Raw genomic sequence first — 27,009 nt, 5'->3', positions numbered from 1 at the left:
GGTATATCCTTTCCATGTACTGTCTCAAATGCAGGAATCACATAAGAATTATGATGTACAGAATATATGAAATCACATCATACTTTCATTCTTATATAGCTCCGGACTTAGAGATACACTGGGCAACATAAACATTTAAGCTGCACATGTAGTTCACCACCAGTTTACAATGAAGAGAGTCCTTCATGGTTACAGAGATATAATTAGAAGAACTGAATATAAAATTCAGAGTTAGTCCACCAGTCAAACTCAGTAAAGCATATTGAATATTCACAATAAATAAATATAGTGAAGAGGAAAACATTTTCATGTGTCAGTGAGCGTGTACTATAACGATACTTTTAGCATGGCTCACATCCATAAAGCTCATGTAACCAGTCAACCTATTCATTATCATGCAAAGAAGTATAGGGTACACCTAGCTTGGTAAAGAAGTCAAAGCGAACAACACTGTCTGCTCTGGGAGGTGTCTGACAATATTTCAGGAAACGCAGGAAGTACAAACATTAGAAGTTCTTACATGAATTAGTTTCTGCTTAGCAGAAAGATCTGCAGTATCGGTAATTTGAGTTTTGAATTGTCAGATGTAGTCAATGCACTGACAGAGTTGCTTGAATAATAGAGAAAACTGAATTACACATATTTCCCAGGATGAAATTAAATCATATTTAAAATTCATTTTGTTTTAATATAGTAACCAACACTCAAGCCGCAGTATGTTGATGGGAAAGGAAACACTCATGTTAACACTTGTTTGATCTGTTTGGATACAGTACCTCTCACAGCAACCTAGCTCAACTTTGCACTGTTCAACAAGGAAAAGTTCTCTTTGCTTGACCACCTGTTCCCTTAAACATGCACCAGTTCATGACCCATGCTTTCACATTTTTAATGTTAGGTGGTTTCACTCTGTTCAGTAGGCCTTTGTCTGACTCAGGGAACAAAAAAGAGATTGACATTATCTGACTTTCATCAGTTTCTGTCAGCAAAGCACAACAGTTAATCTCACCCAACAAGTCCAACTTAACAGAACATGAGCAAGGTGGTATTAGAAGTAACATCACTGAGCTCTGTGACCTGAACACTAACTAAATCTGTGGTCATGGGTCGGTATGTACTAAGATAATGGAATGTTTGCAATAGAAATTTTAAGGTACACAGCAAAAACCAAACCAAGCCAAGCCAGGAGACTATAGAACAATCAACCAATCAAATTCTACAATACTTTCCAATCTACCGTTATTCTTTTATTCAAATATCTTCCTTTGTGGGTAGAAATAAATAAAGCACTGAACATTTTGTTACCAAAGACAAAGTAAAATAAGGTAAGGAAGGAAATCCAAGATTCTGAATTATGATAAACTCATTATTTGATACCTTGCTCTACACTGCTGCTTCTTACTGGAACTTGCGGAAGCTGTCTTCCCCTACGACTGCTGAATGATGTGTCTGCAGGAGGTGACTGAGTTGGACTTCCTTGTTGGTGTATTCTGCAGATGGAATGAAGATAAAATAAAATAATCCAAATAAAATCTGAATCAATACATTTTGAGTGGTAAAGATAATGCCTATATTAAAATGCGTATATGGAAGATGCAGAAATTTTATGTATGCTATACTGTCCTATTCATACAGTCCTCAATGCCTGGAGAGTTAACAGTGCTTCATCTTTAGTTTCTCTAACTGTCTTCAACTCAGGAAAAATATTTGCAAGCTCCAAATTATTCAATGTTTCTAGACAGGAACTGCAAATGGCAGACAGGAGTCTAAGGGCCTGGTTCACCATTGTCTCCCACCTTGTATAGTCATTTCCACCAATGCAAAGGGGTGTAAAATACTACCATTCTGATTGGTAACATTTTATACTCAGTTTTCATTAGTGTCAAACTTAACATGGTGCAGGGCAACAGGCAATTAAGTTGTAAGTATCTAATGTTAGAGGTAAAGTGGCTTTTCTGAGCATTTCTTTTGAAGTGTAGTTGTTTATTGGCACCGCTTCTGTTAATTTTTGTAGTGTGTGTATTTGGTAATAGGTGTAAATTCTTAGAGCAGTTCCACAGAACTTTAATACTCTTACCCAAGTAGATATTCTAAATTCATTTGTTTTGACTGTGTGGAAAGATGAATTTAACTAGCATAATTTCTAAATAGGTTGGCTTCTTTTAGACACACTGAGTTTAGCAGATTAACACACCAGATATCTGTGAAATTCAAGTAAATTTACATATAAAATTCCTAAGGCCATTGTTGGTAACCTGGAATACTATAGCTAAAATACATAGATGAGAAAAAGCTTGATTACTGACAAGGCCTAATTGTTAAACTTCATTGCCAGGTACAGTATTATATTTTCTAAACATGTTACATTTATCTAATACATTAAAGTTACACATAATTTCTCAAATTTTGCTATTATCTGAAAAAAATTAATACAAATTAAACAAATTACAGATGGTGACCTTTAGCATTTCATAGGCAAAATGACTTTCTCTTAACTTGCTGCTGTAAAGCAAGAGTTAATTGTGTGGAAATTGTTTGTGTGCTATTTACAGCACATTTTCAAAATGAAATATTTTGCATGTTTTCATATGAGTACATAAACAAAACAATGGAAGGACAAAACAGTCAAATTTTAACTCTCATGTTCCATAATTATATAATTCAACAGTCAAAAGCACCATCTAGACAGTGAAGATAGACGGAGTAGAGGATATGGGAGAAGTGTAAGTACCATGGAGAAAGGATTATAGTACCGTGCTAGAAAGAGTGAATGCACCGTATATACTCGGGAAAGTACAACACCACAGTGACATCTGGGAGGTAGGACATGAATGCTGTGCTGTACATTTAATAGGAACCTTGTCAGAAGTGGAGAAGGTGGCGCCGACCCTCCTGGAACTAGATGATGTACAGAGCATAATGGTCTGATACTAGAATGCTCACTCGACCTTGAGCGAGTGTGATGTTTTCCCCTAATGACTGGCTGCTCAGTTGTTCTTGGGGTTGGAAGTCCCCTTCTAGAAAGACATGGTAGCAGAACCCTAAAACATTAGGGCCAAAAAGAAATTGTTCAGTCATTAGCTCCACATAAGCTTCCCCATGCCTCCCTCCACCAGTGAAAGCAACCGAAAGCCTGTTTAATAAGACACATGCTCACATTTTCAGACTCTGAAAAAATTATTAATTCAACCTACAACTCTGTTTTCAAGATGATAAACAGAAAAACCCCCACTTCAGATACCTATGTCATGTAAACCTGTAGTTCATAAATTGCACTGAATTTAACAGCTGGTTGGCGAAAAATATTAGCTTCATCTTCAGTTACTTTAACCATAGCAAATGAAGACTAATGCACATCTGAAAATACTCTGAAGTACCAGCATTACAGAAAAAAAATCAAAGCCTACTTTTAACCACAGTACACATGTTTTCAAAATGCACATTTTTATTGGTGTTAAAATTTTACCTGAATTCTCATGAAGGCCCCAGTTCAGTAAGGTACCTAAGCACATGTATAATCTCACTAGCTAGCCTCTTGGGGACAACTCATGTGCTTAAAATTAGATATGTGCTGAAGTATCTTGCTGAACTGGGGTCTAAATTAGAGATACAATTCTGCAGGATTAATAACGAAAACTGTATTAAAGTAAAAATGCAGTACAGTTTATTAGTGGCCTCAGTACAACAATGTAAAGTTAAATATAATCACCTGAACTAATATGAGTAAGTAAGTGAATAAAATAAACTTTTAAATTAAATTAACAAATTGTGACTTTTTAATTCTTTTCTGCTTTTCACAACTGTGTGACAGTCCATAAAATGCATTGTTGTTTAGGACACTTTTGAATTGAGTCTTCTCACTACTTCTGTTTACAATATTTTTTTGGTTTGTTTATTTTTTTAGATTTCTAGACTACAGCTGCAGGCCCCCATTCATAAGTTAAAAATCCCAACGTAAGCAAAGGACTGCCCATGCACCCGCCCACTCCCAATACCCACTTACCTGTTTCCCTTTTATTTCTGGTGGAACCCTATATCCTAATAATCTTTTTAGGACTAGAATTTTTTGCTATTTTTTATGTAGTTCCAAAATGTACTATACTATGTTACTTATAGTTTGGTTTTAGGGCCACCTCTAGAGAAACAATATATTTCATGGCAGCCCAGTTACAACTCCAACCACAGTTAACTTGAGTTGCACTTAAAGAAAGTATTCTGCTTCTTCATTATGTATGAAAAATAAAGTATATCCTCCCCAAAATTACCACACCTGATCTGGGGTATAGAATGAATTTTCTGAGAATGTATGAGGTAAACTTAATTAAAAATCAGTCCTTTAAGTAGCTGAGTACCCACTGTAAAGATGGCCACGGCCTCCATTCACTTGTTCATCTTCACCTCTGTAAATCATAGAGGGCTACCACCTTTATGGAGGGCAGCTTGGCTTTATTTCCATTGGGAACAATAGGGGACAATGCCCATTTTGTTAACAGAGGGTAGCCAGTGGCCTCCATCCCATTAAGTAAAATGGAAGCTGGCAGCCGTCTTTAATTATGTCTTTTATTGTCAACTTGAGGGGGGAAAAAAACCCATAATGTGTCTTTAAAAATCAGTTCAATCTAATATGGGTCCAAACACACTAAAATGCTTGAGTCATAATCAAAGAGACATGATGGGTAAGATAGTATCTTTTACTGGACCACCTGCTGTTAGTGAAAGAGACCAAGGTGAAGTGGCCAATTATCACTACTGCCGTTATAGGACAAAAAAGGGGAGTAAGTGGGTTTCAGGTTGTTGAAATAAGCCATAAATCCAGTGTGTTTATTGAGTTCATGATTTATAGTTATGAATTTAAGTTCCTAGGCTCATGAAGGTTTTGCAGGTTTCCTTTTAGGCTAAGTACTGAGAGGTCAGATATGGAGTGATACCTTTGTGAATGGGTGCTATGGCGTTTTATCATTTTTCAGTGAGTTCATTCAAGAGTATAGTGATTGTCTCATTTCACCGACATAGCTGTTACTGGGGCATTTAGTGCACTAGATGAGGTATACCACGTGTTGTGATAGGCATGTGTAGATCTTGAAAGGTGTGTTGTCAGTAAGTATTGACTGTCATTGCTGTGGAGACATGTCTACAGGTTTTGCATCTGTTGTTCTGGCAGGGTCTGGTGCCACTTTGAGTTGGTGGGTTCTGGTCTGTGGGGAGCTTGGTTCTGATGATGAGCTTGGTATTAACTGGCCACTTCACCTTGAATGGTCTCTTACAATACGAATTAACTACGTTATGCTAAACAATCTGTTCCAACTTGTATTTAGCTGTGACACTCTGAGTACCTTGCCCATACCTGAAAAAGAGCTCTGTGTAAGCTTGAAAGCTTGTCTCTCACCAGCAGAAGCTGGTCTAACAAAATATATTACCTCATCCACCTTGTTTCTCTAATATCCTGGGATCAGCACAGCTACAATAACACATCAATCATAATCAGATGCTTATTGCATGATGGAACAACAGGCCAGAGCTAAGGCTATTTGGATGACTGATTTGTGCATTTCTAGCCAGAGACTCTATCTGGTAGAAGCAGAAGCAGCGAAAGCAGATTGCTGCACCGTAAGGCAGGGAGTAAAATGAGGCCCTGCCATGGCCACTCTTCCCCCCGCCAGTACCCTGCTGGACCCAAAACTGAGCTGGGGAGACCCTCACACTGTGAACCCATGCAGTACCTTTCCTCCCTCCCACCATGTGGGCTGCAGAGAGGAGCCAGATATAAGAACATAAGATCAGACCAATGGTCCATCTAGCCCATTATCCTATCTTCTGACAAGTGATCCATTCCCTGTCACCCATTCCCAGCTTCTGGCAAACAGAGACTAGGAACACCATCCCTGCCCATCCTGGCTAATAGCCACTGATGCACCTATTGTTCATTAATTTATCTAGTTCTTTTCTGAACCCTTAACAACATCCTCTGACAAAGAGTTCCACAGACTGACTGTGCATTGTGTAAAAAAAATACTTCCTTTTGTTTGTTTTAAACCTGCTGCCTATTAATTTCATTTGGTGACCCCTAGTTCTTGTGTTATGAGGAGTAAATGACACTTCCTTATTTACTTTCTCCATACCAATCATGGTTTTATAGACCTCAATCATATTCCCCCTTAGTCGTCTCTTTTCCAAGCTGAAAAGTCACAGTCTTATTAATTTTTCTTCATACAGAAGCCATTCCACACCCCTAATAATTTTTGTTGCCTTTTTCCGAACCTTTTCCAATTCCAATATATCTTTTTTTGAGATGGGGAATGCACGCAGTATTCAAGATGTGGGCGTACCATGGATTTATATAGAGGCAATATGATATGTTCTGTCTTATTATCTATCTCTTTCTTAATGATTCCCAACATTCTGTTCACTGTTTTGACTGCTGCTGCACATTGACTGGATGTTTTCAGAGAACTATCCACAATGACTCCAAGATTTCTTTGTTGAGTGGTAACAGCTAATTTAGACCCCATCATTTTATATGTATAGTTGGGATTATGTTTTCCAGTGTGCATTACTTTGCATTTATCAACATTGAATTTCATCTGCCATTTTGTTGCCCAGTCACCCAGTTTTATTAAATCCCTTTGTAACTCTTCACAGTCTGCTTTACTCTTAACTATCTTGAGTAGTTTTGTATCATCTGCAAATTTTGCCACTTCACTGTTTACCCTTTTTTCCAGATCATTTATGAATTAAATAGGACTACAGACCCCTGCAGACACCACTATTTACTTCTCTCCATTCTGAAATCTGACCATTTATTTCTGCCCTTTGTTTCCTATCTTTTAACCAGTTACTGATCCAGGAGAGGACCTTCCATCTTATCCCATAACAGCTTACTTTGCTTAAGAACCTTTAGTGAGGGATCTTGTCAAAGGCTTTCTGAAAACCTAAGTACACTATATCCACTGGATCACCCATGTCCACATGCTTGTTGACCCCTTCAAAGAATTCTAGTAAATTGGTGAGGCATGATTTCCCTTTACAAAAATCATGCTGAATCTTCCCCCAACAAATTGTGTTCTTTACTATAGTTTCAACCAATTTGCCTAGTACCGAAGTTAGGCTCACTGCCTGTAATTGCTGGGCTCACCTCTGGAGCCTTTTTAAAAAATTGGAGTCACATTAGCTATCCTCCAGTCACCTGGCACAGAAGCTGATTTAAATGGTTAGTTACATACCACGGTTAGTCGTTCTGCAATTTCACATTTCAGTTCCTTCAGAACTCTTGAATGAATAGAATCTGGTCCTGATGACTTATTACTGTTTAATTTATCAATTTGTTCCCAAACCTCCTCTAATAACACCTCAATCAGGAGACAGAAACTCCACCGGAGGGAGCAGGGACCTTTGGACCTCTGGACATTCCAGTCACCACTGTAGAATACACTATGATTTTCTCTGCCCTGTTCTGATTGGCTGTTTGCTCCAACCCTCCCTCTCTCCTCACTTCTCACCATCCCTTCCCTTCAGCTTCATTCTGCTTCTGTCCCTCCTCCTGTTCCCTTTTCTGCCCTCCTTACCAATTCCTTCCCCTTTCTTTACATTTAGCTGCTCCCCTCCTAAATAACCCTCTCCCCGCAAAAAAAATAATTGTGGAACTAGTATCCCATTTGCTGCCATCACATTGATCACTCTGCTTGTATGTTATACCCCTTCCCCCGCTCTGTGTCTATCTTGGACTATAATAGGTCATTATTTCCTCGTAATCCCGAATTTGTCGGTATCCCTCTGTTTTCTCTCATCTTATACTTAATTTGAAAGCACATGTTTGTACAGTGCAATGGGATCCTACTGGGGCTCCTAGGTGCTTCAATAATATAAATAATAAATTATTATTATTATTATTAAGGCTTCCAGATACTTTCCATTATATGACTTTGTTTTCAGTTGCTTATAACTTGGCCAAATTCTATCACTTCAGTTGAAATCTTCCATGCCAGGTTACTGCCTCAATATTTTTTTTGAAAATTTCAGACAAAATATGTTAGCCATTTCTGAGAATAAGGCTAGGGAAAAATAAATTGGTCTGACAATGTTAAAAGTACTGGAAACCTTTGAGATGCTCTAGTGCCTTTGCAACAGGGGTGCAGAAAAGAAGGACTTGGACAAGTTGGAAGGGATGAGGCAGGAGAGGTCACACTTGGGGAAGAGTCTGCACCCACCATAGCACTTTTCCCTCTAGAGCCTGGAATGGAACACAAAATTCCTGGGTTTCACTATTGCTCTGATATCAGCAAATATTTATAAAACCTACTGGTAATGTGTCCCATCCCCCCTCTCAGACAACCCACTATTGCTATCAATTACTCCATTAGCACAAGAGATGAAGGTTTGAGCAGAGGATCTAAAGGTTCCAGTCCTGCTGCTGACCCCTGTGGGTGTCAATATGGTGCTACATGATGGAATTTATCTTTTTTTCAGTGTGCTTTTTTTTAAAATATAAGAAATCACACACTTAAAAAACACATTAAAAGAATATTGTTAAGGTTACAAAGCCAAGCACTCAAAAGTTAGGAAAACTTTTGAGTGCTTCCTCTGTGCAACCTTAATTTAGCCTCCTTATGTTTATGAATTATAACAGTATTTTATTACGTGTACATATACCACTTTTTGCAAAGGATACCTTAGCCCGTAAACTCCAAAGACCTCATGGGCAAAGCATTTAGTTTGTTGTTTTTGTGGCATTTAGCATCTCTCTTAAAGCTTATTTTGTCTTTTGTACCAACAACTATATTACCAATCTCCTATTTCATTTATGGTTAGAGAGAGGTTTCAGACATTTGAAACAGAAGTGGATTCAATCCCAGTCAGGATCGTGAGGTGCACTCATGATGGTGCTGAGGATAATGGAACTTTTTGTCATTCCCAGCATGCTGCCTGGCTCTTAAACTATATTACTGCATCTGACCTTGGAGACTAACCTAGAAGTTATCTAATGGCATCAGTGCTTAATTTGTAATGAACAAGGTGCTGGGGCTCAAGCAATATTTTTTACTTTCATAACTGACGCAGCAAGCCCAGAGGTGCTGGGGCTCAGCCCCGGCAAGCCTTGGCACAAATGAAGCACTGAATAACATTAGTAAGAAAACCTTTAATCCCTGTCAACTACTGTAACACAGCTGACTGATGTTTCATCAGGTGCTGATCTGTTGAGATACCCTAATACACACAGGAATTAAGCCATGTATAAAATGTCAAAGGGTGGTTATACAGAATGCTGTAAGAGGTAGGATTCTGGACATCCTGTTACAATTGCTGATTAATGGGAATACTTGATAGAGTGCAATTTGGACAATAAGTGCCTCTTGCTTTCACTCAATCTTTACTTTGTCTTTTTTAAGCAACTTTTAGATCAGCAAGGTCTGAGCAATTGTAATTGACCTTCTGACAGAAAACGGTTGGCCCTGAGGAAACTATTTCTATCCCAGCTACAGATCTTGGCGTCAGTCATGATGGAAATTAGGAGACTGTGTTGGTACTGGCTGCCTGAACTGTGGTGGGGGCAGGCAGGCTGAGCTGATTTGAAGATAATCCTCTGGAATTCCCCAGCCTGGTTCTCTTGTGGTGGAGAAAAGAGGATGCCTCGAGGAGGACTGGTCTAGTGCAGTATTTGCTATTGGACGAGCATGAATTATCTAGCATATTAACCAAGCTACCTGATGGTACTGTTGTGGTATTAAGCATATGATGAAGTAATAAATCAGAGCACTCAGTCCTGTGTAGACGTCTTTGTACTGAATGTCTAAATTAGTTGATTATTTCGCTAAAAGCAGATAAATACACCATAGTGCAGGTGACAGATTCCCTATAATGACAAGATGCACCATTAAGAAGCAAAAGGGAGAGGCATATTTCACCATTCCCTGGGCTGCTGCTGTTTCTGCAGCCCAGGTTCCCTCTCCTGGGGCATTATGAGAAAGAGGAACTGTCTATCTTCAACTAGGAAGTAAAGGAATACTTAGTGACATGGATGCTTTTTAAAAGGTAAAGAAATATTTTAAGAGCTCCACAGTGGTTTTTATAATCTTCCTGACCTTCCCTAATAACAAATGCCACGTTACTAAAAAATAGCACTCAGACATTTTAAGTGGTGATTGTTGTCACTATAAGGAGACTGACTACTGGATAATTGGAAGGGATTCTAACACAAGAGAGGCCACACACATGACACTGCAGTACCAAGCTATAAATCCATTAAATCCTGTATATATAAATCAGTGCAAAGCTATTATATATGTCACAGATGTATCCAGTCTCAAATTTCTCACAAAAACATAAAAGAAGACTAACTAAATGTGTAAGCATTTTATGTTTCCTGTGTTTTGTGCAAGTGCTATCAAAACTTTAAAGGGGTCAGTAAAGTTTGGATCTCAGATGTAGGTTAACTCCTTATTGGGAGAAAAATAGCTTGTTGTAGACATAGAATACTCTATATCTTAATGTAATATAATTACAAGTGTGTTCATTCTTAGAATGCAAAAGCAGAGTGCATTTTATAAGCTTACATTTGTAGCTTTCAGACATCCAGCAAAATACACCAGATTCACATTCTCTGCAAAATAGTTTCTCTCCAGCTGAAACAGTTGCAAATCCCAAGTGATCAAAAATCACGAGTCAGACCCACCGCCCCCAATCATGAGATTAGCATACAAATCATTAGATGTTTTAAAATCAGTTGCAGGGTGGGGGGGCAGGAGAGGAGGTTGTTTTGTGTTATGATTTTTGATCCTTTAGAAGGAAGAGGCCCACGCTCAATCTGTGTATGATCATTTCAGGTTCAAAATCACCCTTAAATACACACACAGAAATACAGGCCTTCCCAATGGCTAGTGCAGAGAGGGAGTTCATTTGCCCTGTCCAATTCCCTGTAGTGATAGCAAAAGTCATACTATCTCCACCCCATTCCCTTAGCTACATCCTATCTCTCTTTACTCCCATTACACCTCCTTGACCACTCACATCTCCCTCTCCATGCTCCCTTAGATTGTCTTCTCCCCGACATGGCTCTTATGGTCATTTGATCACTCTGCATAGTATCCTTCCCTTTCCTTTTCTCTCCTTCCTCTCTGGCACCCTTTATTCCCCCCATAACCTAAGTCTCCATCATTTCTCCCACAGTGTCTTTCCTCCCAGTTTTCTGTCAGTTTCTTAACCATACATCATAAGAGATGGCCGTCTTCCCTGAGGGCAATCTGGCTTCAGTCCAATTGAGAGCCATGGGAAATGATAGCGATCACTACTAATTTCTGTACTTACTCTTGAAGGTTGTTGTTGTTTTTTTTTAAAAAAAAGCATGGGCAAAATTCTTTTTCTTTCTTACAATACATGACACACATTTTTCCCCACTGTAAAATATATAAATACCCTCTTTTAAAGCACAAACATATAAAGCACAAGGCTACAGCAAAAATGACTGAAATTCGAAATTTAGCAAGGCCATCCTATTCACTAAGGGTCATATGATTTGTCTATCTTCAGGGGAAAACCAAAACTCAACTTATAAGCATATAAGCAAGTTCTGAGTAGGCACAGTGGCATCCATTAAGTTTTTTAGCACAGCATAATAATGCACTGAACCTTTTTCAAAACATAGTGTTAAATCCTGGCCTCACTGAAATTAATGCGAAAACTCCCATTGACTTAATTAGGGCCACGATATCATTTACAATGCTGGCACAGGAGCTGCTACTGGGACAGGAAAATTAAAACAAAATACAAAATAAAATTAAACAATAAAAAAAGCAAAAAACCTCCTACCTTTAGACTAAGCATAGAAAATCATAGGTATCGGGGAGGGTGGGGGGGAATTAAAGATTCAGTGGAATCTGCAATCTGTCTGCAATTTTTACTACATTATACAAATTATAAGCTTTTTGTTTGAAAACAAAATTAAATTTCTATCTTCTTTTCAATGCAGCTATTCACCTCTCATAGTGTAAATAGGGGTACTGCTGTCTAGCTGACCCAGCCTTACAGAAATCTGTCTCCAGCAACAGCGATATCTTACCCCTCTTTCACTATCTCATCAAGATGTGCACTTAAACCTAACTGGAACCAGTAGAATACTATCATTATTAAGCACATAAATTTCTTTTCCTTTCCATTTTTTGCTAAAATGAAGAACCTGGGTGCAAAACTCCCATATTATTATAGCGTCAAAGGCGAAAGTTAAAATCACAATAAATTCACAGTAAAACTCAATAAAAGCAAAAGTTAAAGTTCCAGCAGCAATATTAAAACATTGCATAATTGCAAATTGTAGTATTTTCTATATACGTCTTTTAATATATTTCTAATTACAAGGTGAAATGGATACCTTAGAAAATAAAGGATGTACAGCATGTCCATAATAACATTGCTATTTGAGTGCAGCAATTCTTTAATTTTTGCTACTTCAATTGTGCAACTTTTATGTAATATTAAGATCATCTCTTTTGCAATTATTTATTGTTACCTTCACTTTTTGTACATAGATTTGTCTCATTGTCAAAATTATTTTTAAAATGTAAGAAACCAGGAAGAAATATCAGTGGTGAAGTACAATAACAAAGCAATCTTTCACTGCGTCAACATATTATACTTTTTGATCCAAATCCTGATCCTAGAGATCCAGTGCCAAAACTTCCAGGACTTAACGGGTGAAGGATTTGAATCATTAAATTTACACAAAAGCGACTTTTGATCTTGGCCTGTGGGTTTATCCATAAAGAAAGAAAGCCAGAAAACTTCTATACTATGACATAAAACATATGAGGCCGACATACCAGGCAATGACAATTTTGTAACACAGATGTGAACTTATCAGTACTTTAAACTAAGGCAGCATGAATTTGTGTTAGTAATTTTATAAATTTAGTGTTTTACAGGTGGCATTTAAAGTAGCAGCAGGTGCACTGGAATTAATTTGACTCAGAGAGAAGGTTGCTGCATATTGTAGCATCAATCCTACCTTTCTGTTTCAGATGCGGAGTCTTTCCTAGTCTGTTTTTGGCTGTTATATCTTTCCACTTTTCTGGACTGCCTGTGAAATGAGATGTCAAAAAAATGAAAAAAAAGAAAAGATACAGGAAATATGAAGAATAACGCTTTAATTATGTATTATAACGATAATGCGAAGTGGTTGACAGACAGAAAAGTGATAGCTATCTTTATGAATGGGCTGTTGAATTGGTAGTTTAAATCACAAGATCCTTTTCTATTATTGCATTAAATTAGCTCAGGTTTGCTGGTGTGATGGCAGTGGGCTGCCAAACAGGAGACCTCACTCAATGCTAGAGAAGAGAAAGATAATTAGTTCAGACTCTTGGGGTAGGTAGCTAGTTGCATCACTTTTTAACAAGATTGCTCACAGGGTTAGAAACGAGCCCTCCAGTAGCTCCTAGGTCCTCCCTTGACAAGAAAATAGTGCTGTAAGAAGGAGCAGTTGCAGAAGGTACTGGGGAGTAATAGAACACTCAAATGTCAATCTGAAAAATGTTTTTAAATCTTTTTTTCAAGTAACAAAGAAAACAAAATATTGTAATGAAGATCAAGTATAAATTACACTGCATAACAGTAAAACCTTGTCTTATATTTTACTGTACCAAGATTGCTAAAATGTTTGGAAAACTTCTATAACAATTCAATAATACTCTCTTTCAAACATACGTTAACTGGTTGGTATCAGAACATATGTCTGAACCCATTTTTTAAAAATATGTAATTGGGTCATGTAAATTTAGTTAGCTTCCTTAGACCTTTTCCATATCTATCTTTCACAAAGAGCCAGAAGAGAGCTGAGACTGAAATTTTGTTTGTTTCCCACTTTCCAACAGTCAGCTCTTCACCTGATTATGTAACATGCATTTGCTGGGCCGTATTTTAATTTGTCTATCTTAACCTAGCTGAAAGCTAGATCAGCTATTCCTTAAGCAGTAGAGGTAGTCTGATTTTCAGTGACCTTGCTATGGGCATTACACTAGTCACCTTTTGGGTGCTGGGAAAGAATTTTCCCATCACTGCTAGATTGGCCTGGGTGGTTTGTAGGACTTGGCTTCCTCTCAGCAGCTCAGGGAGCTGGTGGACAGGGTAAGTTGTAGGGTGCTCATGTTGTCACTATCTGACAAATGTCCACTGCAGGTACTTGTTCAATAGGGGGATCCTAATAAACCGGACTTGGAATTAGTATTAGTGAAGAGTGTCCCTTAAAGAAGATGAGGAAGAAGGCTTGGTGTCCCACTATCTGGTAAGGAGATTTTCTCCACACCTTCAACCTTTGTGATGAGGAGAGCACCTTAGGGTCCCAGCAACAGTACTGGGAGCAGGTTAAAAGTTTGGTGGTGGACACTGGTGAACTTTCACTGGATGAATTACTGCAGGATAGCTTCCCAGATGTGTTACTAAAGTTGCCATCATTAAAACATATTCCCAGTGTTTCACCTTTCTTCCTGTGATGCCCAGGTCAATGAACAGTCATTACAAGCCTGCAAAATTATGTAAATGACAACAGCTTTGCAGGAAAATTCTCCTGCATACTAGTACTATTCTTTGTATCTGACCTGGTTGTTATAATCTGTATAAAATAAAAATACTTCTGTGGGGAAGAATATGGAGATATCAGGGCAATTTCTGCACTGTTATAGCAATGTTATTGAGGACAGAATGTGGGTCATGAAGTTAAGAGTGACTTCTTGTTCTCATTCAAGACATTGCAGTGGGTGTCTGGGAAAATCGCCAAATTCAGCTTTCTTGTCATTGATAAGCAACTTATATGGAAAGTTCAGTCTTGAAGGTAGAGAAGGTCTGGTGCTACTCTCACAGAGACCAGTGTCAATCAGGAATAACGTGCCTGAAGTCAGTGAATTACAACAGCATAAAACTGTTTACGTAGAGATTCGGGCCTTCTATGTGCAGGTTATCTCATTGCAGACTGTGGCACCATGAAAAGGACTGCCCCAGGAAGGGGGAAATACAGCTGAGCCCAAGATAAAAAATATGGACTTGCAGTTGATAGCCAAATCGAGGACATAAAGAGATCAACAGCTGATTTGTGGTCCCCTTTCATTAGAGTCAAAGGCAGAAATGTGACTGTACAATTTGATTGAATTGGGTACCATGAAGATATACAGTAAGTGGTATACATGATTTTACACCCCCATCTGTCTGTATCTAATCGTTGTCTCTTGTCTTATACATAGATTGTAAGCTGTTTGTGGGCAGGGACCATCTTTTTGTTCTGTGTTTGTACAGCGTCTAGCACAATGGGGTGCTGGTCCATGACTAGGGTTCTAAGTGACACTGTAATACAGAGGAGGAGGAGGAGGCAAGCCCATTAACTGAAGAGTATTTTCAGTGCATGTTTTCACCGTCATGCTGCAGAGATTGCGAATATATTACCAGGACTCTCTACATGGGCTCTGCATTTGTGGAACATGCTTTTCACTATTATTTATAATTCTTTGTTTGTGTCCATATTTACAAGTCAGATCCTGTTAATTTCTGTTGCCATACTGCAAGGTGCTCTCAAACATTTGTGTGAGAGACATTTTATAGGTTTATATGTTGCTTTTGTGGTGTTGTATGCATTTTTTACTCTATTACAGAATGAGGCCAGGAAACAACTGATATCCAGCTCTCTCTACAGGTTGTGGCCATCAGTGTTCCCTTAAATACACAAAGGTTAGTTGTCACAGGTATGTCTACACAGCATCTTGCAGTGAGTGGGGAGTAAGCCTCTCAGCCCTGGCCAAGAGGGCCACAACTTCAAAGCACTGTCTATACAGCTATTTTTAGAACATTAGTGCCAGCCGCACTAACCCAAGTCTGCTGAGCCTGGAGCGCAACCTGCACCCGAGTCTGGAGCTGGATAATTTGCTCCAAAATCCTGTGTAAACATACCCTGAGAAATAACCAGTGTAGACCGCCATTCAAATGTGGTAAAAAAGGAGAGAGTGATTGTTTGCTCACTGTTGCACAAGGGATGCTGACAAACCCCAAATTCTATGTTTCACAGGAAATAGGACTGGAAGAGATGCACAAGGAATTGATGTTGATAAAATCAACTTCATGCACTAAGCTAGGCAGGTAAAATGCAGAAATAAAAGACAGATGAAAGAGCCATTTCAAGATTTGTATTTTAGACCTTGGTGAAAATGAGAAGAAACTCGGTGTCTGAACTGGAAATTGTGTACACAGACATTACAGCAAATTATAGCTAAAATAATTGATCACAGATGATTTTCATGTTCTCCTCAAGCTATTGTAATGTTTGATTAGTATTAAACCATTATATAGTATGTTTCACAGGTAGGAACAGAAAGGGGAAACACATCTTAAATAAAATAATTTTGCATGCATGAAAATCTTGTTAGCAGTTGTATTCTAGTGACTAAAAGCATGAAGGTTTTTACAAAAAATACTCTACAAAAATTAGTTAATTAACAGGTGTAATCCTGTTCCCCACCATGCTCTGTACTTTAAACTTCCATTGCATGTATTTTCCTTACATAATTCTTTTACTCCCCTATATGCAGCCAAATTTAAGGAGCATAAATCAGGAGATCTGTGTTAGTATTTAAGATTCTTTACAGATGCTGCAACTGTCTTTGAAGGCCCCAAAGCATGGAAGTATGCGTTTTTCGTTAAGTATGAGTAGCCCCATTGAGTTCAATTAGTTCAATGGGGCTACTCATTGGCTAGATTATCTCAGCCCTTAGAGGACTATGCAGCAGAGTAAGATCACCTTCCTCTTACTCCCAACTGGCCCTGCTCAGATTGTGACTATTACTGCCGGGGGAGTGGGAGTGCCCCCAGAATCAGTGCCTTATTCTCCTCACTACAAACAGGTGGGAAGAGAAGGACTGGGAATAGGAAGAGCTCTGGTTACACCTGTTTATGTGCTGGGCACACAGGCAGGAATGAGCTACTCCATGAAAAGGAGTGAAGAAACTTACTGCTTCCCAAGAGAGAGCAAGGGAAGAACTGAGACTGTCATAATTAGTTCTCTGGTCTGCTCCTGGGGGAGCACACCTTGAGTCACAATTCACTTTGTGCTTCCCCCTTGTTCTGGAGGGTAGTGATTTGTTGCTGCCCTTTTCCAACAGCAAATTATAATACCCCTCTCCTTATCTATGCAGACTCAACTGCTGTGCCCAGCTCATGAGATGAATAAGTGGGAGCTGGGCACCCAATCTATGCTTTAATGCCTGTGCCCAATGTCCAGAGAGTGCACATAGGGGGTGTATGGTGGGCACTTACTCCATGTTCAAATTTAGTCACTTAGTGCGCTATATATAAAGAGGTTAAATATGTTAGTATGAAAATACCAACAGCTATAATGTATATTTAGCTATAAAGAGAATGAAAAAGCATATTAAATAAAATATTTATAACAGAGCATGTTGTCAGGGAAGGAAATTGTTCACGGTTCATAAATTAGAATTTACTTGGAACTAAAATTTGATTTAATAAGGATACCTCTGTGTTGTTCCAGGTTTAGCACTTAGGTGGTTTATACTGTCTTGTTTTGGAATGCAAGACTCCAGCGTCCTTGTTCTTCACAAATTTTGGAAACATGGAAGTGAATTGGACAGAATGGACAGAAACAGAGAGATGGTCACATGCAGTGAAGATGGAGACATGCAGTCAAAATATATAAACCAATAGCATTCATGTACTAAGTACTGACCAAACTGCATTTCTGATGTTCCCTTTATTCATATGTTTAAAGGGGATATTTTACAAATCTGTAACACCATGGTAAGTACAAAAGTAAAACATCAGTGACTGAAAAATGTAAAATCTATATTGAACTACAGCATTGTAGCTCACCAATTGCCATTTTCCTTATTGAGAATAAATCTAAAAATTTGTCCATTAGAATAATAGATAAATGCTTCTTCCTCAATCCAAATGAAAATTCAAGTAGTATTTGAAAAAATAACATTTTAGTTTTAATTACTGACAAATTATCTTGATTAAAATCAAATAAATTCTGTTTGCATTTAAGAAAACTTTCCTAAATATCCATACTAAAATTACCAGATGTTTTGCTGGTGTGATAAATAACTGCTCAATAATCACACAAAGGCAGCAAACTGACCCAGCAAGAATATTTTAAAAAAATGTATTCTTATGATGGTCAAAATATGTCTCTTGTAATTTCCATACTATTTTCATTTTATGCTTAAACTCTTTTAACATATTTACAATTTATCCAGAACTTACAATTTGACTTAAATATAACTGTTCTGTCAGTTTTCATATGCAGGCCACTGTACAAAAGAGAACTTTTTTCCAGACTCGATACGTAGGTCTGGGCTTTTTTCCAGGTACCAAACTCAGTTATACAGAATAAATAAGATATCTAGTAATGCTTTATAGTATAACCTCAGCCTTTCAGCTATAATGTTAAATTAAGATGTTCATCTTTGACTCCTGAATGTGATTGCCAAACTGACTGAAAACTTATGTGGCTATTACTACTTATCCCTATATAATGAAAAGTGCAAGATTTGCTATAAGGCCATATCTCTAACTTTAGAAGACACAGTCGAATAATTTTCATACTTTAAAATGTTTATTTTTTATTCTTCATTATTTGCAGACCCCTTTAAGAAATGGGAAAAAAATGTCCCCTACTCAGTTTGGATCTGATTCTACAAGCTGCTTTCAACTACCTGAAAGGGGGTTCCAAAGAGGATGGCTCTAGACTGTTCTCAATGGTAGCAGATGACAGAACGAGGAGTAATGGCCTCAAGTTGCAGTGGGGGAGGTTTAGATTGGATATTAGGAAAAACTTTTTCACTAAGAGGGTGGTGAAACACTGGAATGCGTTGCCTAGGGAGGTGGTGGAATCTCCTTCCTTGGAAGTTTTTAAGGTCAGGCTTGACAAAGCCCTGGCTGGGATGATTTAACTGGGAATTGGTCCTGCTTCGAGCAGGGGGTTGGACTAGATGACCTTCAGGGGTCCCTTCCAACCCTGATATTCTATGATTCTATGATAAATTGGACTCCACATCTACTTGTTGGACATCCATACTCTACTGTTGTGTAAAGGAGCCTAAGTTGCTGTAACTTCTGTCTGTCGCGGAGACAGAAGAAAGTGCAAATAAGCAGCATCTGAGTAGCAAAAAGAGTACGGCATTAATGCACGCCTTTTTCTGCACCTCAGCCAGGAAATCACACCAACGAGACATAAATGAAAAGAAAGAAAAATGTTTCTTCTTAATGTTTCTTACGTCTGTAGAAAGACACTTATATCAAACTGAAAATTTTACAATATTTTTATGATTTAAAAGCCTTTACCATAATAGTTTTCCCTCTTATGCAGACACTTTAATGTAATAAACTTATTAAAACAAAGATAGAAAAACAGATGTCAGGAGTACACTCGATGGTTACAATCTTGAAGTTCTCAGGCAAAAGTCTCAATGACACCAAGAATAAAGATGATTAAGTAAGGATTGTAGTATTAGGGTGAAATACTGGATCCACTGAAGTCAGTGGCAAAACTACCATTGACGTCAATGGGATCAGGATTTCTCCAGGGGCCCTACATATGATGGGCCTGATCCATCAAAGTCAATGAGAGATTTTTCATGGACTTCAAAGAGCTATTATAGTGAGAGGAAAGAGTTGCTCAAAAATGCCCATCGTTTAGAAAGTGTAACCTTTTGTAACCTTTATCTTGAAATGCTCCCAATTAATATTAAGTTGCTAAAGATAAGGGTGTAATAAACCCCAACTTAGTTTTCAAGTTGGCTATAGAAAATTCTGTAATTACAGAAAATTTGTTTAGTAGAGGACCATTGGGCAACACTTTAAATAATACAAGGAGACTTTATTCAAAAGGAAAATGATTACGTAAGCAAACAGGTATGCAATTACTACTTACACAATACTACAATTATACATATGTTCAAAGATGAAATAGTGTATATCAGTGAGTAATCAGTCCACTGAGAACAGCGTGAAGTACAGCCTTATAATCCTGAAACCTAACAGTTAATTGGCACTCCCCTGCAATGTTGCAAGGCTATGCCTTTTTCCACCTATTATAATATTAATTAACATTAAACTACCCCTTACCATAATTATATTTCCATCATTTCCTTATTGGCTCTTTACCTTACACATTATTTAAATTTACTTCCCATTCTATCAATATAGGTAGCATTTTAATACAACATTAAAAAATTCTCAAAACACTTATTAAAAACCTTGCTCAAACCAGTTATAACCAAAACATTGCAGCAATATAACCCTAGATCACGTCCTTGCTAAATTCAAATTTCCTGTCTTGCTGTCTCCAACTTATCTCCAACTTTCTTACACTAGCAACTCCAATTTCCCATACTCCTCTACACTTAGGTTTTGGGCCTAAGTTAGCCTAACTTCTACTTAATTCTTAACCTAAACCATCCACTAGGTTACATAAATATGGACTATATGTACTAATTGTACTATCTTTACTGATAATGTCCTTTTGGAAGTATCAAAATACAAAAACAGAGATCACATTGGACTCAGTACTACAGTCAATTAAATGTTTAGGTATGCAGTGACTGCAAGATGTAGCCAGTTTTGGAATTAAAAAACATCATGTGATAATTTGAAAACATACTATTGCACATAGAAATGGAATCCAGGTATAGCTATAGTGTTCCCACTAAAGTTGGTGGCAATACTTCCAAGGCAAGGCAAAACAGACTATGGCATAAATGTAGGAGCTCTTAAGCAGAAAGAGAAGACCAGCACTACAGAAACTGTAATGTTACTTGTATACTGTACTTTTGAGAGTTAAACCTCATAAGAACTGCACAAACTTTTTTAAAAAATTAAGAATGAGCAGATTTACTATAACACATCAGGGTTTAGAGGGTAGAAATAAAATCTTGCTCTTGCGTTAGATTCAAAGTGCTGAATTAATATCTTATTTGATTTAAAAAGTGAATCTAGTAGAAGAAATGACAACATACGAGAAGAACGTTACTATTAAAAATACCAGGCACCAAAACTGAGTTGAATAAGAAAACCAGAGCATGAAACAAAACAATGGAAGGTGCTTACATTCATCACAACTGGCAAATCAGCATACAAAGTGGATCCAAAGCACTTGCATTATTGGTCAAAACCTACCTTGTAGGGAAAACCTGCCCCTGAAGATAACCTTAATTTATGAAAGAATTTCATAACCATGCCAATTATTATATATACCAATTAATATTTCTCTCTCTCTGTGTATCTGATTTTTTTCTCATAAGCATTTTGCGGAGAAAGAAACATTATTGAGGTTAAATTAAAAAAAAAGAAAGAAATAGGCTCTCTGACAGATAAATATATTATAAAGCACCACAGGGGAAAAAAACTACATTTACAGAAATGGGGGGCGGGGGGAAGAATGAACAGTCCATTAATATGGAAGTTTCTACATCAGATTAGACATCTTGTTTTCAGAAACTATCCCTTGGAATGTTCACACAATCAGAAGACTTGACCAGGGGCACATTCCTAGGTGCTTTATAATAATTCAACAAAATGCAGAGATGAACTTTGAGCTGACACTTTACTTTGATTTTGTCATAGTTAAAGTTTATTAAATATCTTTTTAAAACTTTATTATACTTCTCTCAGAGTGCAAGATGCAGTAAGCCACTTTTCAGTTAGGAGGAGTTGGCTAGTACCTGTCATCCTCCGGAGATGCATGCTGGATATGAATCCTGGGACTAGTAGGTCGTCTCCTCTCTAGGGAGGGGGACCATCTACCCCTGTTTGCCCATTCAATAAAACAGGAAAAAAATATTTAGTGAGTGAAAAAATTAAAATAGGTATGGGAATTGGGACTGGAAAAGTACCCCAAAAAGTAAGGAAATTGATTGTTTTTAATATAATAATTCTTACTAATTTTTTTAGAAATTTGGATACACTATTCTTATAGCTGTTTGTTGTGGTATATTTTCTATATAGCAGTACACTATACAAACAATTATAATGAGTGTACAAGCATGCACAATTTAGAGTGATTTAAATAATTTTCATGGCATATACAGTATTTCAAACATCCTCAAATGCTAGAAAATCTAAAAACCTGTTATTCAATAGAAGAAGTTGGAATTATAAACTAGAAGAACTTTTCAGGTGTTGATTGGCTGTTATTTTCCTCTTTCATTTTCCCAAGGGTTTATTCCCCCATTAACTGCACTAAACAAAATTTTTCCAGTAAAAATACATGGTTTTAAATTACAAAGAGACCTTTAAGAGGATTAAAGCATCATGTTACACTGTTAACAGCAGAATGTGGGGCACAAAGTGATCTGTTTTCCTAGAGCTCATCCTATGTCACTATCTGCTCTACTCATCAGCTTGTAGAGACCCCTATTCAATGTGCAATGGAAGGGCTCTGTGCAGTCCAAAATTTTCTTTGAGGCTGCCAACACACAGAAGCTCTGAAAGTTTTCTGGGTTTTGTAGCAATGGAGGATATTACATCTTCTAAAAGGGGTAATGCTTCCTTGGTGACAAGCATGTGTCTTTACTCTTTACATTACATGCTCATCAAAGACTATTTATTTTCTAGGAGGAGAGCCTGTGACACCATCCATCTGAGGTTCTTTTGTTGCTGAGCACTGTTACAGAGACAGACAACAAATTTTTAAAAGGCAGGATCAGCCACTATTGACTTCTGAGTTGAATTCCTTTATATAGCTGAGACAAGTAGAAGAGATGAGATTCATCAAATTTTGAGCATGGGGTTGGACTAGATGACCTCCTGAGGTCCCTTCCAAGGCTTATATTCTATGATTCTGTGAAGTTAACTTGTCCAAAAAGGTAAGGCTGACACTTGGGAGAAAGAAGCTCTCACAAATCTTGCTAAGTATAATTATCATTTTAAGAAGTTTAATATATTAACTATTATTGTTGAGTCTAGGTTAAATAAAGGATATCCTTATTTAATAGTCAAGGTAATAATGTTATATTTAGAGTAAATATTATAAATTTGCATGTTAGCAAAGAGAAATTAATTAGTATATATTTGTGTGCCTGGACTAGTGTAAACTTATAAAATTTCTTTTATATTCAAAAAAATGTGCAATCAAGTTTTATTAGTTCATGCCAGTCTCTTTTTATTGATTTTATAAATTAAAGAAAAAAATCTTTAAACAGCGTGGGTGGGAGGGGTGGGGGAACATTCATATTTGTAATAGTTTTTTCTTTCAAAAGCTCATTTGATTTAGAACAATAAAAAGTCTCAATCACAATGGAAAGATAATATAGTATAAACCTAATGCTGCTTAGTTTTGAAAATACAGGCAAGAAATCATTGTATATATCTCTATATATTTACATTAGCAGAGTAATACTTTACATGAACTATTCACTTTCTGAGGCAACCTTCCAGTCCATTTATTAAGAAACAGTGTTTCACTTACGGAACATGCAAATAACAAAAGTTTCAGGGAGATTTAGCATCACTTCACATTTAGGTAGCTCTTTTAAAAGATTCCAAAGGGAATAGGTTGTTAGCAGTTAGTTACTTTTTCTCTCCAAAGCAAGGGTTAAAGAAAATGTTAATGCATCAGTGCACTCAGTCAAAGCCCTTAATATGCTGATATCCTCTACAAATATTAAAGTGCATTTTTACAAAATGTTATTAATTTTGGTCATCATGCATTATGAACGTTGACAGCATACTCTCTTTCCGTAAATTTCAGTGGCGCTTAACCTTATATACCAGGGATGGCCAAACTGTGGCTTGCAAACCACATGCGGCTCTTTTACAGTTAGAGAGTGGCTGACAGAACTCCCCAGACCCCCCGACATTCTCCACCTACCAGACTGGTTGGGGGGGAGTTTGGGATCTCTGCCTTGCAGTGGGATGGTACAGTAGGGGCTTCTGCCTAGCGGGGAGGGGAGTCTTGGGGCTTTAGCCCTGTGCCCCATCAGGTGCCTCTCATGGGGCTGAAGCCCGAGGCCCGACCCCTGGCAGGTGCACCCAGGCTCTCGAACTTCTGAAGATTGTCATATGCAGCTTGGAGGGCCAGTATGTTTGGCCACCCCTGTTATGTACTGTACAAAGCATGTGCAACATTACAATGCAGACAAACATGCAACAATGTACTCTCTTCTACACTGGTTGAAAAAGAGGAAAAAAACCAACATAGTGTATACCTAATATAAACAGCTGTTATATTGTTATGTAATTAGTTCAAATACAAATAGTCACAGTCAAACATGAACTCTAAAAAACATGCAGTGTAAACACACTTACTTTCCTAATGTTAGAGGGTGTTTTGTTTTATTAATGGATTTATAAAAATATGAAAATATTGTGATCCTGGAGCAGAATAGGGCCAATGAGGTCAAGAACAAATGATAGCTCCAATTTTTTTAATAACTATTCATGGGAATTTCATCAAATATCTAAATCCTAGGATTTCATAAGGTCATGAAGACCAGATAAAGGCACCAGAGTTTACCATGTCAAAAATCCCTATCAAGTCATGATTACAGAGCAGCCAATATTATTACTTTTTCTATATGACCATAGAAAAGCCTGATTGTAAGATATACATACAGAGTGTTCTACTTAATTCAATCACTTTGATTTGTTCCTCAATTTTATTTGCTCAGACCTGCATTAAAGAATCACTTAAGGCCAAAACCTACAAACAAAACTAATGGAACTATGACTGGTATTAAGTCTTTGCAGGATTGGGCTCCTATAGTGTAAATAAAAACTGCCACCAGGTGTTACTGCATAACTATCATTGGCCATAACATTACCAATTAATAATCAATAAAATATTACTAATTGACCTATATGAAGATTGTGATTGTACTACACCGAGAAGACACTACTGTGTTGGGTGATGAGTCTCTGATTCAAGAAAGTACACTTGTGCTCTAAATATGTGCTTATGTGATTTCCTAAACTGAGGCCACAGATACCACTGTGTCTGGCAACAGAGAAATCTACAGATAGAAATAAGATGGCCTACTAAAAACCAAACCAAAACCAGAATTCAGAGTGACAGAGTGAAAAAAACCAGGGCCAGTAGGCAGATCAACAATGACAAAAGCAGACTAAAACAAAGGGCTTGTCTACACAGTGAGATAATGTGGCCTATGGGAGTGGGATTTCTAAAGCACCCTAATGTGCTTTACATTAATTGGTCCATGTAGACTTTGCTGGTACGCACTAAAGGTTCCCAAGCACAATGTTAAAGTGCACTAGGGAATCTTTAGTGCACACCAGCAGGGTCTATATGGACCAATTAATGCATACTTTAGAATCACAGAAGTGTAGAACTGAAAGAGACCTCAGTAGGTTATCTAATCCAGTCCCCTGCACTCAAGGCAGGACTAAGTAATAACTAGACCATTCCTGATATGTTAGGGCACTTTGGATATCACTCCCCTATAGATATCATTACACCACCGTGCAGACGAGCCCTAAGAGTTGGTGACATTGGATTATTTTTATCTATGTTTCAGGGTGTTACTGTCTGCTATATAAATTCCTGTATGTCTTGCAGGTCTCATAGAAACTTCAATCACTCAGGTATTTTAATCAAAATGAATACTAATAGACAGTCAAAATAAGTGAAATGCAGTCAGTATGTGTGCACATGTATTAACAAATAAGTGCTGAAGTCTTCAGGCATATTCTATAGCACACTGTGTCACAGAGAGCTGTGGAAAGCATTTTGGCTCTACAGCCAGGCTATTAACATGTGGCAAAAATTTTACCTAGGTCTAAACTACAAAAAGTTTGCCAGTATAGCTATATTAGCAAACCCTCTTAGTGTAGACACAGCTTATACGGGCCAAAAAGTGCTTTTGCCAGAAACGTTTGTATCGGTTTCCTGAGCAAAAGCTCCTTTATGTAATTATGGTATAACTGCAGCTACGGTAGGACTTTTATCGGTACAGAAATGTTTAAAAAAATCATCACACCTCTAAGTGACAGCACTATACCGGCAGAAGTTTCTAGTATAGACGAGGCCTAAGGCACAGAATCCATATTTTTCAGCTGGGCATAGGGTGACCAGATGTCCTGATTTTATAGGGACAGTCCTGATTTTTGGGTCTTTTTCTCATATAGGTTCCTTTTGTCCCGATATTTCACACTTGCTGTCTGGTCACCCTAGCTAGGCATGTTCTGCCTTCAGTTACCTACAGTGGAGGAGAAAATGCTGAAGAAACCCTCGGCATTATTATTACTATAATTATTTATTTATAGATATTTATCTATGATATATTATGTAGTCAAAGTACATTCACCAGCCCAGAGTTTTTAAAGAGGGAGCTAACTTAGCCTTCAGCCATGGCTAGGTAATCTGCTCTATTCACATCTGCAGTTAGGCTCAATGGTTTAGTTTCATCCACTGGTACCCAAACTCATTCCTTTCCCTTCCCTACTCCTACAATTCACTGGCACTGTGTTTTAAACAGTCTTCCTTATTGTTTCCCAGTAGGACCCTTCCCAAATAATTTAAAATTGTGTAGTCAACTATGAGAAAGTTTGCCCGTATACCACTCAAATTGTATAAATGAAGTTGCCTGTGGCACTCAGTGAACTGCAATGTATATTTCAACATTTTCTGCCACCACTAACACAGCACAGCAATTTATTTAAGCAGCCTTAGGAACAGGGAAGCTTTCTGGGCATGGCTTGTGAAGTCCTGATTGCCATTTGTACAGACCCATTGCCATATAAAGTAACAGAGGAAGGCATGCAGTGATGCCTTTAATAGGAACACTGGGCAGAAAGCCAGTGCCAGCATTCCACCTGACAGTGTTCAAATGGAGTTATGTTAAGATTAAATTATACAGATGCAGCATCCTGATGCTCATAGAGCAACCACGGTACAATATATGAAGAGCTTAACTCCAGCTATGTGAAACCTTGCAAATTTATGTTGAAAAAAGTTTTCAAAAACAGGAATAAAAACTCTCCTAATGATTGTACAGTAAGGCTAGGCCACTG

At 37.7% G+C, this 27,009-nt stretch overlaps 1 protein-coding gene across 3 annotated transcripts in view; it reads right to left on the bottom strand.

Moving 5' to 3' along the window:
• The window catches only part of RIMS1 (regulating synaptic membrane exocytosis 1), a 492,040-nt gene that overhangs the window by 127,253 nt on the left and 337,778 nt on the right, over window positions 1-27,009 (bottom strand). The window contains exons 22-26 of one of the 3 annotated variants that reach the window (XM_077811609.1): window positions 21,705-21,788; window positions 17,497-17,574; window positions 12,992-13,063; window positions 2,859-3,041; window positions 1,378-1,490 (exon numbers count right to left, since the gene is read on the bottom strand). In XM_077811609.1, coding sequence (XP_077667735.1) covers window positions 1,378-1,490; window positions 2,859-3,041; window positions 12,992-13,063; window positions 17,497-17,574; window positions 21,705-21,788 — 530 coding nt within the window. Of the gene's footprint in view, window positions 1-1,377; window positions 1,491-2,858; window positions 3,042-12,991; window positions 13,064-17,496; window positions 17,575-21,704; window positions 21,789-27,009 lie in introns of those variants that run through there. The other 2 variants (XM_077811610.1, XM_077811611.1) reach the window with 2 other exon arrangements.

The sequence above is a fragment of the Eretmochelys imbricata genome, chromosome 3, assembly GCF_965152235.1.
Source record: "Eretmochelys imbricata isolate rEreImb1 chromosome 3, rEreImb1.hap1, whole genome shotgun sequence".
NCBI lineage: Eukaryota > Metazoa > Chordata > Testudines > Cheloniidae > Eretmochelys > Eretmochelys imbricata.
The sequence above is the reverse complement of the archived record's forward strand: the minus strand, read 5'-3'. Positions and strand labels throughout refer to the sequence as shown.